At 40.4% G+C, this 16624-nt stretch overlaps 1 protein-coding gene across 2 annotated transcripts in view; it reads left to right on the top strand.

Annotated features, from left to right (window-relative positions):
- Positions 1 to 857: 857 nt before the first annotated feature.
- The window catches only part of LOC110506306 (leucine zipper protein 2), a 160675-nt gene continuing 144908 nt past the window's right edge, over positions 858 to 16624 (top strand). Inside the window, exon 1 of one of the 2 annotated variants that reach the window (XM_021585797.3) lies at positions 858 to 1105. In XM_021585797.3, the coding sequence (XP_021441472.1) occupies positions 1044 to 1105 (62 nt within the window). In that variant the 5' untranslated portion in view covers positions 858 to 1043. The remainder of the gene's footprint in view (positions 1106 to 16624) is intronic. The other variant, XM_021585796.3, reaches the window with a different exon arrangement.

Raw genomic sequence — 16624 nt, 5'->3', positions numbered from 1 at the left:
ATGGTTATCTTGTTGTTGATGTCAGGCAAAGCGTTTTCCAGGATTGTCACCTTGCCCCCTATCGCACTGAGCTGAGCGTTAATGGCATCTAATTTAATGTTGAGTTCTGTACATTGGAATCTCAACTCAGAAAGGATGTCTTCGACAGAGTGGCATTCGTTGGGCCTTCGGGGGGGGAACGGGTCCTCTTGCACCTGGCTAATAGCGCTAGCTTTTTCTGAAGCTAGCTTCTTCTTGGAGGCTTTTTCCGTCGCTAATACTCGAGTCCGGGTAAAAATGTCACCTGTAGTGTCGCCTTTTGTAGCCGCCATGACTTTTTTACTAAAGCTAAAGGAGTTTAAACTTGAATTTCAGGTAAGATTAGGAATTGGAAACTACTTGTGCGGAGCTCTTAGTTCACGCGGCGATCTCGTTCAAGGGTCACTTGATCCCCCGTTCAACCTATTTTTAAACGAAATCAAATGTCATGGTGATATTTTTTTTGTTGATTTCACGTTGAATTCACGTTAGTGAACTCAGCCAAATGTAAATCAAAAATAGACATTGAACTGAAGTCTGTGTAGCCAGAAATACTGAGGAGTATACATTTTTTGCTTTGAATTTTTTAATAATAATAGTATTCTTTTTTTATTTTGCTAAATCAAATTGGATGGGCCTGGCAAGGACAGGCTCCCTAGTGGGTGGGCCTGTGTCCACCCAGGCCCACCCATGCCTACGTCCCTGCTATACTCAGTGGGAGCTGCTCTCATCTTTCCAGTCTGTTTCTTCCCCTCTTACCACCCCCATTAATTTCCTCATTAATAAGTCTGTCTGTGTCACTGTGTTATTTAAAGCCAGAGATCCTCCCTTGCTCTGTTAGAGCCACTGGGTTGCATCTGTCTGTCTCTCTCTTTGCCTGTGTGTGCGTGCGTGAGTGCGCGCAGGCAAGCGATCGAGCCAGTGAGTGAGAAAGCGAGAGAGAGAGAGAGAGAGAGAGAGAGAAAGGGGAAGGAAAGCAATCGAGAGGGAGAGAGCGAATCGGAGTGCGAGTGCAAGACAAAGCTATGAAATTAATCCGAGCTATTTGCCTCCTGCTTCTTTGTCCAGCTTTGAGCCTCAACACTAGGTAAGTCGAAAGTAAGAAGGGTATATTCTTCTTCCTTCACCTTCAGTGATTCTGAAAGAAAGGGGGAGGGTGAATGCACAATGGCTAATCATAGAAGATACTAACGTTCATCTTTAGCTCCGGTCAGTCCTACGAAATAGGTTGAGGCAGCCTGGGTTCTGGCGGGAGATGCCCGTGTGCGGAGCATGATGTTCTAAGGCAGTAGACTGTAGGCAAAATAAAGGTTCCTCTGTTGAACTATTCTCCTTGTCAAACTGTAAGACATATGTCTTTGGTGGTGACATTCACTGGCTAAAAATGCCTTTGAATTGTGTAGGCATCGCTTACTGGGATTGCGGTAGGTCTTGTCTCCTGCTTGCTGGAAGGGGAGCAAGTTAAGTCTGAGCCGGCTAAAGAAGGAACTGGGCTGCCCAGAATGTTGCAGTGTCTTGAGAGAGAGAGAGAGAGTGTGTGTGTGTGTGTGTGTGTGTGTGTGTGTGCGCAGAATAATGCATTGAGGGGAATAGTAGGATGAGGGGAGGAAGAGGAGAGGCGAGAGAAATTGAGAGATGAGGCGACGTGCAGAGCGGAGGGAGGTTTTAATGATTAATTAAACCATTGATAAAATCATTCCTCTTTCAAACTAGTGCCTGAGCACTACTCCCAGTCCTGGGTTCTTTGTGAAACAAAAGCCAAGGTTGTTAGAGAGTCTTAAATATGGTTTAAAGACAGCTGCACATTATGAAACTTGCTCTCCTCTCATTGCAGTTGTGTCTAGTTTGACATGATGGAATTTCAGCTTTAGTTGGTAGACCTCTACAAGTGTGCTCCTAAGTGATGAATGTAGGGGCAGAATATACATGCACAGAGACATACAAATTTGTAATTTTAATCCATAGAGACGGAGGAAGGAGGAGAAGGAGAAGCTCGTCGGATGTTGATCTCTTCTCGGCATACACATAGACAATCAATGCATCTTGCAGAGCCCTGAGAGATTTGAATGAGCTAATTTGACGATGCTGGAGATTTTAAAAAGTCAGATTCCGTTTGATGTTGAAAGCACACTTTATATTGGATAATGAATATGCTGATGAATGTTAGAAGTTTGGGTTGCGTTTTACAAAGTTGAATGAGATACACTACATGATCAAAAGTATGTGGACACCTACTCGTCGAACATGTCATTTCAAAATCATGGGCATTAATATGGAGTTGGTCCCTCCACTCTTCTGGGAAGGCTGATGGGACTTGCTTCCATTCAGCCACAAGAACATTAGTGAGGTCAGGCACTGATGTTGGACGATTAGGCTTGGCTCGCAGTCTTCGTTCCAATTCATCCCAAAGGTGTTAGATGGGGTTGAGGTCAGGGCTCTGTGCAGGCCAGTCAAGTTCTTCCGCACTGATCTTGAAAAACCATTTCTGTATGGACCTTGCTTTGTGCATCGAGGCATTGTCGTGCTGAAACAGGAAAGGGCCTTCCCCAAACTGTTCCCGCAAAGTTGGAACCACAGAATAATCTAGAATGTTGTATTGTATACTGTAGCGTGAAAATTTCACTCCACTGGAACTAAGGGGCCGAATCATGAAAAGCAGCCCCAGACCATTATTCCTCCTCCACCAAACTTTACAGTTGGCACTATGCATTGGGACATTTAGCATTCTGCTTGTTGGAAAGGTGGCCTCCTATGACGGTCCCACTTTGAAAGTCACTGAGCTCTTCAGTAAGGCCATTCTACTACCAATGTAGTAGTATGTAGTATGGAGATTGCATGGCTGAAATAGCTGAATCCACTAATTTGAAGGGGTGTCCACATACTTTTGTATATATACGTGTAAATGACCCCAATGAGACACGTGAAGTCATGATTGAGTGAGTGACTGACTGGCTGCTTGATTGATTGATTTGAATGATTCTAATGATGATTCTAATGCCTTATATGTAACAAGTGGCATTAATGTGTCAGAGGCTCAACTGATGTGTTAAGCTCTGTTGCTCCCCAGTTACCTAGACCAGAGCCAATATATAAAGATATATATACTGTATATGGCTAGGGATGGACTGGGACCAGAAATCGGCCAGCCTATTTTCTTCCTTGAGGCCCTGACACCATGCCCTTTTCTTCCCTTGAGAGGCTCCCATAATTGGCCAAATAATGACCATTCTGTGCAAAAAAAAAACAATTTAGACAGGCACACTGCTAAAGATGAAGCCCATCTGGGATTTGCCAGAACTACCATATGGCCAGTCCATTTCTGTATATGGCTCTGACCTAGAATAATTCAATGGTCCCTGAGCATTGTGCTGTTTCTGTGCCGTTTCTAGACTTGACAGTTCATGCAGCTTTAGTGTTCTGATCATAGAGTTCTGAACAGGGAATTCTGAATGCGTCATGCATCTATCTACACCTACATTTTAAATGTTTCTACCGTGTCCACAGTGTGTCTGGATTCCCTTTTCCCACGCTATATTCAATTTGCTGTATGCATTCTACAAATGTTGGAATAGGCAAAATATGATAATAACACAACAACAACTGATGACAGTAGCTAACTACTATAGCCAACTAACCAGCTAACTTCTGTAGCTCGCCAGCAAGCTAGCAAACAACGCTAAAGGGATTTCAAATGGGTAAGCATAATAGTTGTTCTAAATATTAGCTAGCTGGCTAGCATTTGAGACCAGTAAGCATGTTCCTCACACTCTAGGAATGTATTTCCTCCAACGTTATAATGAAAGGTGCCTTTCGGTCCCAAAACTCAAGTTTTCTGGCGATTTGTGGGAGGAGGAGGGCTGATGACGTCGCCCACTGCATTAGCTTTCGGTAGCCTGATCCAGTCCAGACTGAAGAGAAATCCGCAAACAATGCATCCCAGACCACCTCCTGAAGTGGTCAGCCAGATCTGAACACAATCAGACCACAAAGCGACTTTTACGTGTCTAGACTAGAGGTCGACCGATTAATCGGAATGGCCGATTAATTAGGGCCTATTTCAAGTTTTCATAACAATCGGAAACCGGTATTTTTTTTAATATATTTTTTTTACACCTTTATTTAACTAGGCAAGTCAGTTAAGAACACATTCTTATTTTCAATGACGGCCTAGGAACGGTGGGTTAACTGCCTTGTTCAGGGGCAGAACGACAGATTTTTACCTTGTCAGCTCGGGGATTCAATCTTGCAACCTTACGGTTAACTAGTCCAATACTTTAACCACCTGCCTTACATTGCACTCCACGAGGAGCCTGCCTGTTACGCGAATGCTCTAAGAAGCCAAGGTAAGTTGCTAGCTAGCATTAAACTTATCTTATAAAAAACAATCAATCAATCAATCATAATCACTAGTTAACTACACATGGTTGAGGATATTACTAGTTTACCTAGCGTGTCCTGCGTTGCATATAATCGATGCGGTGCGCATTCTCGAAAAAGGACTGTCATTGCTCCAACGTGTACCTAACCATAAACATCAATGCTTTTCTTAAAATCAATACACAAGTATATATTTTTAAACTTGCATATTTAGTTAATATTGCCTGCTAACATTAATTTATTTTAACTAGGGAAATTGTGTCACTTTTCTTGCAACAGAGTCAGGGTATATGCAGCAGTTTGGGCTGCCTGGCTCTTTGCGAACTGTGTGAAGACTATTTCTTCGTAACAAAGACAGCCAACTTCGCCAAACGGGGGATGATTTAACAATAGCGCATTTGCGAAACAAGCACAATCGTTGCACAACTGTACCTAACCATAAACATCAATGCCTTTCTTAAAACCAATACTCAGAAGTATATATTTTTAAACCTGCATATTTAGCTCAAAGAAATCCAGGTTAGCAGGCAATATTAGCCCAGGTGAAATTGTGTCACTTCTCTTGCGTTCATTGCACGCGGAGTCAGGGTGTATGCAACAGTTTGGTCCGCCTGGCTCGTTGTGAACTAATTTGTCAGAATTTTCCGTAATTATGACATAACATTGAAGGTTGTACAATGTAACAGCAATATTTAGACTTAGGGATGCCACCTGGAACGGTTCCATATTTCAATGAAAGAATAAATGTTTTGTTTTCGAAATGATAGTTTCCGGATTTGACCATATTAATGACCAAAGGCTCGTATTTATGTGTGTTATTATGTTATAATTAAGTCCATGATTTGATATTTGATAGAGCAGTCTGACTGAGCGGTGGTAGGCAGCAGCAGACTCGTAAGCATTCATTCAAACAGCACTTTTGTGCGTTTTGCCAGCTGCTCTTCGCAATGCTTCAAGCATTGAGCTGTTTATGAATTCAAGCCTATCAACTCCCAAGATTAGGCTGGTGTAACCGATGTGAAATGGCTAGCTAGTTAGCGGGGTGCGCGCTAATAGTGTTTCAATCGGTGACGTCACTCGCTCTGAGACTTGGAGTAGTTGTTCCCCTTGCTCTGCAAGGGCCGTGGCTTTTGTGGAGCGATGGGTAACGATGCTTCGAGGGTGACTGTTGTTGATGTGTTCCTGGTTCGAGCCCAGGTAGGGGCGAGAAGAGGGACGGAAGCTATACTGTTACACTGGCAATACTAAAGTGCCTATAAGAACATCCAATAGTCAAAGGTATATGAAATACAAATGGTATAGAGAGGAATAGTCCTATAATAACTACAACCTAAAACTTCTTACCTGGGAATATTGAAGACTCATGTTAAAAGGAACCACCAGCTTTCATATGTTCTCATGTTCTGAGCAAGGAACTTAAATGTTAGCTTTTTTACATGGCACATGTTAAAAGGAATGTGCCATGTAAAAAAGCTAAGTGTTCATTCAGTATTTACATTTTTTTTCTTTTTTTTTTTTCTCCCCAATTTCATGGTATCCAATTGTAGTAGCTACTATCTTGTCTCATCGCTACAACTCCCGTACGGACTCGGGAGAGACGAAGGTTGAAAGTCATGCGTCGTCCGATACACAACCCAACCGCACTGCTTCTTAACACAGCGCGCATCCAACCCGGAAGCCAGCCGCACCAATGTGCCGGAGGAAACACATGTACCTGGCAACCTTGGCTAGCGCGCACTGCACCCGGCCCACCACAGGAGTCGCTGGTGCACGATGAGACAAGGACATCCCTACCGACCAAGCCCTCCCTAACCCGGACGACGCTAGGCCAATTGTGCGGCGCCCCATGGACCTCCCGGTCGCGGCCGGTTACGACAGAGCCTGGGCACGAACCCAGAGTCTCTGATGGCACAGCTGGCGCTGCAGTACAGCGCCCTTAACCACTGCGCCACCCGGGAGGCCGTGTTCATTCAGTATTGTTGTAATTGTAATTATTACAAGTAAATAAAAAAAAATCGTCCGATTAATCGGTGTCGACTTTTTTTTGGACCTCCAATAATCGGTTTCGATATCGGCATTGAAAAATCATAATCGGTTGTCCTCTAGTCTAGACCCATCTTTTCAACGCGATCTTTGCATTCTGACAGCCGAAGTCGCATCTAAGTGTCAAGTATAGACACAACCTCTGAATAAACTGCTCTCAATACCCTGAGTAATATTACCAGAGGTATTATCCTCTGGTTGCAAATTGACATGAAAGGTGTCATGTTGACTTCTTGGTATATACAATGAATTGAAATACAATGATGTAGGGGTGTATTATATTGTAGACTAAACAAACTTGCAAATTGTAATAATGTTTTTCAAAAAGGTCCTTATTAATAAACCTCCCCACAAACAAACAATACTAGCGGTTTTCTTATGATCAAATACATCCAGAACAGTGGCTTATGCTGCTTTACTGACATCTATTTTGTTATTTTACCAAGCAGTACATTACTGCTGCTAGAGAGGATGTTGTTCATACATTTTTTCACAACTACAAGAGTTGTTGGCTGATATCAAAACTGGCACATAATTGACCAGGGAGAAAGTAACTGTATAGAATTGATTAGGGGAAATTCAACCTACTTTTGCCACACTTCCTCCTTTCATCTGATTAGGCTTAGAGTACTGTGGCTGTTTCTTTGTGTGTGTGTGTGTGTGTGTGTGTGTGTGTGTGTGTGTGTGTGTGTGTGTGTGTGTGTGTGTGTGTGTGTGTGTGTGTGTGTGTGTGTGTGTGTGTGTGTGTGTGTATGTGTATGTGTGTGAGTGTGTGTGTGCATATGTGTGTGTGGCTGTTTCCGGTTGTGTGTGTGTATATGTTTGTGTGTTTCTGAGTGTGTGTGTGTGCACGCATGAGCTCTTGTGTCTGCTCACAACTCACAACAATGCAGTCCAGCCTATTCACCATTCATGTCTTTGCAACGTCTCTTTTATGAGATTTTCACAAATGTTCTTTATTATTGACACTAACTTTGATGTTTCCTACCTACGCAACCATGTCTGGTAAATGCCGGTGTCCATTGGGAACTCCGTAACATTAAATATTTAGGTACTGGCCCGCAATTAAAGACTGACGAAATCCTTGGATGATCCTGTACATATCACACAGACAGGGCCTGCATTGCTTCGTCTCCACATCTGGCTGTAAATACTAAGCACATTGCATTTTAAAGTCTTTCTTTGATGTTGGCTGGGGTAGTGCATTAAAGAGGAATGAGGTTTATGACTCTGGAGATTAACAATGGGAGCCTGGCAATTGTTGTAATAGCCTGATAATACATGCTAATATCCAGTAGGTCATCTTGCTGAAAGGTGATGGGGAATTGAATAGGTCCTTTGTAATGAGCGCATAATGACTTAGCAGCTATACATGACAGTCGGCGGCTCCTCAACTGATGGGATTCAGAAGCTACCCGTTGAAATGATGGACTACATTTCTAATTTGCCAAGATACATTTCTCATCCACAGGAAATACTGTATCTTTCTGTATCTCTGGAAAATTGTAATTTTTCTGAGAATAAACCCCAATTTGCAAGTCAATTACCCCGAAAGTCCTTGTTGGTCGTCTAACCATTACAGAATCCAACATATTTGTGGAATGCTTCATACTCGTTGAGATCATATAATTGAGATAAATCTTATTTAACTAGAAATTGAGACAATTATATTATGTTTAGTCTTGCTTGTCTTTGGTTTACAACTTATTTCATAACTAATTGTTTTCCCGCTGTGTGTGTTCCATATGTCATGTTCATGGCTAACAGCAAGCAGTTGTCGTGACTTTACTTTCATTCATCTGATGACTGTTATTTATTTAATTAACTAACTATGTTTAATCGTTACCCGAGTAAATTCATCATGTAACAATTATCTCATTAGGATTTGGGGAAGAGGTTGTTTAAAGAGTTACCATCTCCCGAATTAAACTCTATAAGGTATATATTTATTTCATCGAAAAACAGTCATCTTATTAATCATTACCTCTTATCATATCATCATTCGGGACCAGTCGTTATCTCATGCATCTGCAAAAAAAAACAGCCTTGATCATGATTCAGTACTACACAAATTGGTTAATTATTTATTTACTAGCAAACAAAATAATAACAGGATAACATACACACTTAATACATGAGACAAAGGTCCCTAGCGAACTTTTACAATATGGCATTTTACCCAACGACATAGAGAGAGAAAGAAAGAGAACAAGACACTTATCGTCGATACATTTCAAAATTATTCTTACATTAGTCATATAGTTTGCACACGAACCGCCGCCTGTTTGGAATAAGAAATCATTAATGTATTTACGTGTGGGTGTCTTTGTCCATTGTGTAGTCCTCAACAGAACTACAGAGTTCTGCACTCTCGTCAAAAGGGGATTGTTTCGCCAGTCTGACACGCTCTCTGACCTCATTCGGGGTGTGGCTACTTACTATGAACAGTTTATAGGAGATAGATTCCCTTATCCCTCCTAAAATCACATTCATATCTTAACAAAAATACTTTGGTAATATTATATGCACAACGTATTGGATGGAAACTTGACAGATAAAGGGGATATACTTTCTAAGTTACAGTATTTTGTCCATACAATGTTTAATGACATCACAAAATGAAAACCCATATGACATTAGTTTTCTATTGCTCCCCACTGACCATTCCCCACATTCTTATGTTAGAAATATTGACCCAGTATCCACCTTTGACTGTGTTAGAGATAAAGAGGAAAAACTCTCTGTGAAACAAAGATCTGTCATGTACTGTCATGTTGTGTCTTGTCTCTGTCCTTTCCCTTCACCCTGTCTCCCTCTGCTGGTCGTTGTTAGGTTACCTTTTCTCCCCCGCTTTCCCCCAGCTGTTCCTTGTCTCCTCTGACTACCCATTCACCCCGTTTCCCACCTGTTCCCTTTTTCCCTCTGATTAGGTCCCTATATCTCTCTCTGTTTCTGTTCCTGTCCTTGTCGGATTTTTGTTTGTTGTGTTTCATGCCTGAGCCAGACTATCGTCATGTTTGCTGTAACCTTGTCCTGTCCTGTCGGAATCTGCCGGTCTATCTGAGCCTACCTATGTTTGGTTATTAAAGAAGCTCTGTTTAAGTTAGTTCGCTTTTGGGTCCTCATTCACTCACCATAACAAGATCAAAGATATTGATCAAACAAAGATCAAAGACATATTCAAACTTATCTGGAATGGTGCTATTAAGTAATTTAATAAAACAGTACAATTTTTCGACTCAAAAGAAACAAACCCTTCTTGCAACATGGGAAAGAATCAACCCCAATAATGTTATTCTGTTACTATAAATGCTTTAATGTTTTTCCCCCTGAAGTCTTGGGTAATAGTTCTAAGCAATGTTTGACTGAGAAGTTAAACAGTGATTGACTAGACCAGAGGGTCAAGTGCAGGGCATCCTTGGAATTAGACTGAACTATTGACAGGGGCAAGATGGTAATGGTAATAATTTATATGCATTGATGGACTGTGCATGCTTAGCTGGGGATAATGACCAAAGAGATCATTTCGTCTCATCCACCGCTATTGTTTAGCACCTGAGGTATTTAATGATAAATGTGAGTGTAGTGGTGTTTGCTAGCTTGCTCTTTGTCTATCATCAGGAAGCGGCTTTGGCTCCTCTGCCAAGTAGTTAAGTCGGGCTATTTGTGATTATGGAGTGAAGGGTCCATCATTATTTTAATTAAATTCTCTGCTTGATTTGTAACACAAGCATATCGGAGCCTGGTTTGTTGGATTGACATCTTGCTCAAAAAAACTGTATTTGGCACAGTAGCAATTTGGGATAACGGTGGACGATTTCAGATGGTTGGTCACGATGACAAATTCATTATTAAAAGTCTAAGCTGTTTGGGGTGGGGGGGGGGGGGGGGGGTTCTAAGTTGACATAAGTAATTGTTTTAAGAAGATAATTTTAGGACCTCTTTAGGTATCACAAATTATATTTAAAAATGATTTTATAAAATATTGAATTTGGTCTTTACTACTATAGCCCATAGAAATTCACTGGATAACACATTAAAACATGTAAAAAAAACAGTAAAAAATGTATCATAAGGAATAAGGTTTTGACGTGTCTGTCCTATATCTAGCTCACATATTTCACCACTTTTTGGGGGCACAAAACTACCTCCATACTTCCATTCATTTGTATGGGTTACCTTTAGACAAGTCCCGTGACACTTGTGGGGATCATAGAGCAAAACGGAGAACACACCATCGTGAGAGTCTCCCCTTTCCTATAGGCCGTTCGGATGCGTCAGACCTTTTCGTGTGAAGACTGCCACTTTCCACCGCAGATGTGGAAGGGCGACACAGGCAAATGCATTGGATTAAGACACAGCCCATGCAAAAAACGCTAGCTTTAAATTGACGGAATTTGATGTGGATTGTTTTATTATGTTACTTACACTCATAGAAATAGGGTTCCAAAAGGGTTCTTCAGCTGTCCCCATAGGATAACCCTTTTTGGTTCCAGGTTGATGCCTTTTGGGTTCCATGTAGAACCCTCTGTAGAAAGGGTTCTACCTTTCTTTTCACCAGTGTGTCAAGAGACTAGGGATTAAGTGTTGTAGGAAACACTACTGTTAAATAACAACTTGCGCATGGGAACTGTTCAGTGTTGGTATTCACCTGTCCTAATGGATAAGTTGTCGAATGTGGAGATATGTTTCTATCCCTTTACTGCATGGTGTTGCCATATGGCAACATATCATTTCTCTTCACCCCCTTGTTTCCCTGAATGAAAAAATACAACACCATACCTTTTTACAGAAGTAGGGGTGAGGAGGGGCTTAGACTAGCCAATGATGCGCTTTGGTAAAGTCATGAGAAGAACCCACTCTGTGGGGCTTCCTTTCCTGGGCACAAAACATTTGCGATGGGAGTGGCCTGGTCATAGGCAAATTACAATGAAATCCAAATTTTCTGTATTCTTTGGGCAACATTCACATGACTAATATGATTTAAACTTATTTTTGTAAAGATAAGATATGGCCAAACAATATTTGTTATATATGCGTGGATAAAACAATTATGCTCAATATTCATAACATTATAATAATGATAGCATTATAAAAGTAAATGTCCAGAGTAAATGTTTTACAACAAAACATCATTTCAGATAGTGTGAAGGAATAAAAACAATACAATTATAACTCAATAACTCAAAAATACAATATTTCTATTATAAAAACAATGTTGTCGCACACATCCCACAAAATGTTTAGAACATTTTTTTTCGAAAATGTATTTTACATTTGTCTATTTGGGTCCATTTTAAATGACAATGGTTCTATCATAATGCATGCAGTAGAGGGTTAATTAGATAAAAAAATTGCCCTCGTGATTAGATTTGTAATGCTAGGCGTATCATCACCATTGTAAACGAAGCCCAAGAGCTTTTAACCAGTGCCACAGCTTGAGACGTTCGGCCTGATTTTTGTCTTGTCGTCAAATGATTTCATAAATGCAGAGGTAGGGTAGGTCTCGAGCCCTGAGATGAGAAAAATTACATTTGTGTAAGACGGTAATGTCCTTATAGTGTGAGGCAGGATGAGAATAATAATTGAAATTCGAAGGACACAGTGTAATTGGTGCGCCATGGCAACCACATTGGCCACATGACAGTAATGAAGTGGGCTACAATAAACAGAACCTTGGGTAAATCCAGACCAATGAGAAATTAATTAGAGGCCACCATGATACAATAAGTTGGTATTTAAGGCCACACGTGACATAGCACTCCATGTTTGTTTGCACCCATTCTTCTTGCAAGACATTTGATATGACCCCGTCTTTGTTACTCAGATAAAGTTCTAGTGAATCACTCATTTTCTCTTCATCTAGTTCCGGGAAGCGAGAAGTGTTTTTTCCGTCAAACGTTATCTGCGTCTGCTTTTGCTTCTATGATACACTTAATGATGTTTTTCTTGTGCGCTTGGTGTTGAAATATGGATGTGAACTATGCAGAAGTGCAAAGCAGACTTTATTGCTGAAGGTGTAAGCTAAGATCAATACATATTTTAGAGCGGGATTGTCCTCTCCATGCTGCTGCGGAGTGTAATAACATAATTATAGGATTTTAAGGGTCAAGTAAATAAGAGAGGATTTTCTATTGGGAGAGATGGAAGAAAGGAGGCAAAAAAGGGAGGAAATAATACGCTGGGAGCTTTTCCTCGCAGTCAGTGAATGGTGCATTCAAAATATAATGTCGGAACAGCCCTTGCTCAAGGAGAATATTGCTCATGTCAAGCTTTGCTTCAAATTAAATGCTGTCAAAACAAAGCTATGAAAAAGAGGGGAGTGATTCATTTTAAACACGTTGGCTGACGCTCTACTGTCATCTATTGCCAGGGAAGGAACGTTGTGACATACAGTACCAGCTAAAAGTTTGGACACACCTACTCATTCCACGTTTTTTCTTTATTTTGACTGTTTTCTACATCGTAGAATAATAGTGAAGGCATCAACACTATGAAATAACACATGAGGAATTATGTAGTAACCAAAAAAGTGTTAAACAAATCAAAATCTATTTAATATTGGAGATTCTTCAAAGTAGCCACCCTTTGCTATGATGACAGCTTTGTGCACTCTTTCCATTATCATTTCAATTAACAGGTGTGCCTTGTTAAAATTTAATTTGTGGAATTTCTTTCCTTCTTAATGCTTTTGAGCCAATCAGTTGTATTGTGACAAGGTAGGGGTGGTATACAGAAGATAGCCCTTTTTGGTAAAAGACCAAGTGGGACTCTGGCAAATAGTGGGACTCTGGCAAATAGTATTTTTTAGCATCACTAAGTATTTTTGACAACTTTGCTAGCTAATGGCAACATTGCCATCCATCTTAAATCAATTTGACGACATCATAATGATGCCAATTTTGTTTCCTACTAATTATTTGCCTTCTTTAGCAATGCCATCGTATTTTCAGGCCACTAAAGTGTCATTTAGATTAAACAGTTATTAGCCCCCGTTGGGAATGACTAGACACGGCTCGACAAGTCACTATTGCTCTTTCGAATGTTCATAACAATGGCAAAAGTTTGATACTTCAAGCGTGGCCAGGTTTGTGCAGTTTGCCATGGATGCTGTTGTTTTTTGTCATTTAACAGACGTTCTTATCCAGAGCGACCTACAATAGTGAGTGCATACATTTTTGTACTGGTCCCCCATGGGAATCGAACCCACAATCGCGACCGATTAATTAGGGCCGATTTCAAGTTTTCATAACAATCGGTAATTAGCCTTTTTGGACGCCGATAATGGCCGATTACCTTGCAATCCATGAGGAAACTGTGTGGCAGGCTGATCACCTGTTACGCGAGTGCAGCGTCAAAAGGACATTGTGGCTGCAATGAGCCAATGTAAATTGCTAGCTAGCATTAAACTTTTCTTATAAAAAACAATACATCTTCACACAATCACTAGTTAACTACACATGGTTGATGATATTACTAGTTTAACTAGCTTGTCCTGCGTTACATTTAATCAATGCGGTGCCTGTTAATTTATCATCAAATCACAGCCTAATTCAACTTTGCCAAACGGGTGATGATTTAACAAAAGCGCATTTGTGAAAAAAGCACATTCGTTGCATCAAATATACCCAACCATAAACATCAATGCCTTTCTTAAAATCAATACACAGAAGAATATTTTTTGAAACCTGCATATTTAGTTCAAATAAATGCATGTTAGCAGGAAATATTAACTAGGGAAGTGCAAGCAGAGTCAGGGTGTATGCAACAGTTTGGGCCTCCTGGCTCATTGCAAACTGTGTTTCTTCCTAACGAAGACCGTAATGAATTTGCCAGAATTTTACATAATTATGACATAACATTAAAGGTTGTGCAATGTAACAGCAATATATATATACTTTAGACTTAAATATTTAGATTTAGATTTAGTTGCCACCCGTTCGACAAAATACGGAATGGTTCCGTATTTTACTGAAAGAATAAACTTTTAGTTTTTTTCGAAATGATAGTTTCCGGATTTGACCATATTAATGACCAAAGGCTCATATTTCTGTGTTTATTATAATATAATTAAGTCTATGATTTGATATTTGATAGAGCAATCTGACTGAGCGGTGGTAGGCAGCAGCAGACTCGTAAGCATTCATTCAAACAGCACTTTACTGCGTTTGCAAGTAGCTCTTAGCAATGCTTGAAGCACAGCGCTGTTTATGACTTCAAGCCTATCAACTCCTGCGATTAGGCTGGCAATACTAAAGTACATATAAGAACATCCAATAGTGAAAGGTATATGAAATACAAATGGTATAGAGAGAAATTGTAGACGCGTCATAATTCCTATAATAACTACAACCTAAAACTTCTTAACTGGGAATATAGAATATATGTGAATATTGAACCACCAGCTTTCATATGTTCTCTTGTTCTGAGCAAGGAACTTAAACGTTAGCTTTCTTACATGGCACATATTGCACTTTTACTTTCATCTCCAACACTGTGTTTTCGCATTATTTCAACCAAATTGAACATGTTTCATTATTTATCTCAGACTAAATATATTTTATTTATGTATTAAGTTAAAATAAAAGGGTTCATTATTCATTCAGTATTTGTAATTGTCATTATTACAAATATATATAAAAATCGGCCAATTAATCGGCATCAAATTTTTTTGGTCCTCCAATAATCGGTATCGGTATCGGCGTTGAAAAATCATAATCAGTCGACCTCTACTGTTAGAGTATGTCGCTCAGATCGCTCAGGTCTCATGGCAGCATACAAACACCACAGGGGCAAGTGACTACACAGGCAAGTCGTTAGTTGTGTTTAGTCTAACATTAATCAACCCATCAGTGTCACTCCCGAGGCCCTGCGAGGTTGAATGCACTTTCTGACATTCGGTGTGACACTTAATGTCATTCCAATGTGTCAAATCCTGAAGGGCAAAGCTAGGTTGTAGACACTGGGTTTTGCCTATGTTTATATATTAAAAACAACAACTATGTTTTAAGTAAAATATTTAGAGTTGGCAGTAGCTGAAAAAGACAGTCAATTCAAAGGAGCACCGCCTCCATTTTCTTTTTACGTTTGGAGTTTGTAGACCTCAAGAATCGAGCGTCAATACGCAGAAACGACAGAGAAATTCTGAGAGATGGAATACCAGTATAATGCATGACATGGTCTGATCAACTCTATGCCACCGCTATAATTCATATTCTTATCATTATTGAAACGTTACACAATTGGGAATAGTTCAAATATAGCCTACAGGTTGTACGATGGTCCCGATCAAAAATCATACAACATACAAAGATGGATATTTCAGTATTCACTACTCCGGTGTTAAAAAAAATACATCTACACTATAATCATGACAGTACGGCAGCATCCTACAGTATCACATCGGACTTATCTGAAGAATGATCTTGTCTCCCACTCCCTGAGTTCTGCATCTATCCCTTCCTCCCTCTTTCTCTTTCGGCTTTCTAATGGCCCGTGATTGGTACCCTATGGAACAAACCAAAGTGCTCAGAGGCATTACTCACAAATGATTTGAGAGATCAGAGTGTGTGGAGAGAGATGTGTCTGGGCATGAACAAAAGAGCGGAATCATAAATAATACCGCCTAGAATGAAAGCATGGTGTTTTTATAGTATCGTTTTTGTTCTTCTTCCTGTATTTGTTTCTGTATTATCGCCAGCTACGTATCTCTGATTCGGACTATTCGCCTATGGGGGGGGGGATAACAGTTGTTTCCCACCCAGACCACACCGCAGATGGATTTGGTACCACTAGGGGGGGGACGTATCATGAGATCTATATCTGGGAACAAAGGCAGGTGGCAAGCTCAGTAGTGGGTGGGAGATGTATTGTTACTGTTTGAAGGACAAACAAGAACGGTCTCTCTCCACGGCAAGAGCGAAAACTCAAATAACAGAATAGATTTTAGGGGTCACATTTAGTCACAACAGACGGTTCCTTTTTAATTTCCTGCCTTTTGTTAACCCCCCCCCCCCCTCTCTCGCTCTCTCTCCCACTGAGCATACACCCTGCCAGTGCCCTGCGTTCATTTTCAGGCAAAATTATATTTGCTCTTTTCCTCTGGTAGGGCTACATAAATCTGAATCCTTTATCAGCCACCTGCACACCTCTGACAACGTTTGGATGGATTCTGTTATTTTCTTAA

Source organism: Oncorhynchus mykiss, chromosome 26, assembly GCF_057628025.1.
Source record: "Oncorhynchus mykiss isolate SJ-2025 chromosome 26, ASM5762802v1, whole genome shotgun sequence".
NCBI classification, from domain to species: domain Eukaryota; kingdom Metazoa; phylum Chordata; class Actinopteri; order Salmoniformes; family Salmonidae; genus Oncorhynchus; species Oncorhynchus mykiss.
The sequence above is the reverse complement of the archived record's forward strand: the minus strand, read 5'-3'. Positions and strand labels throughout refer to the sequence as shown.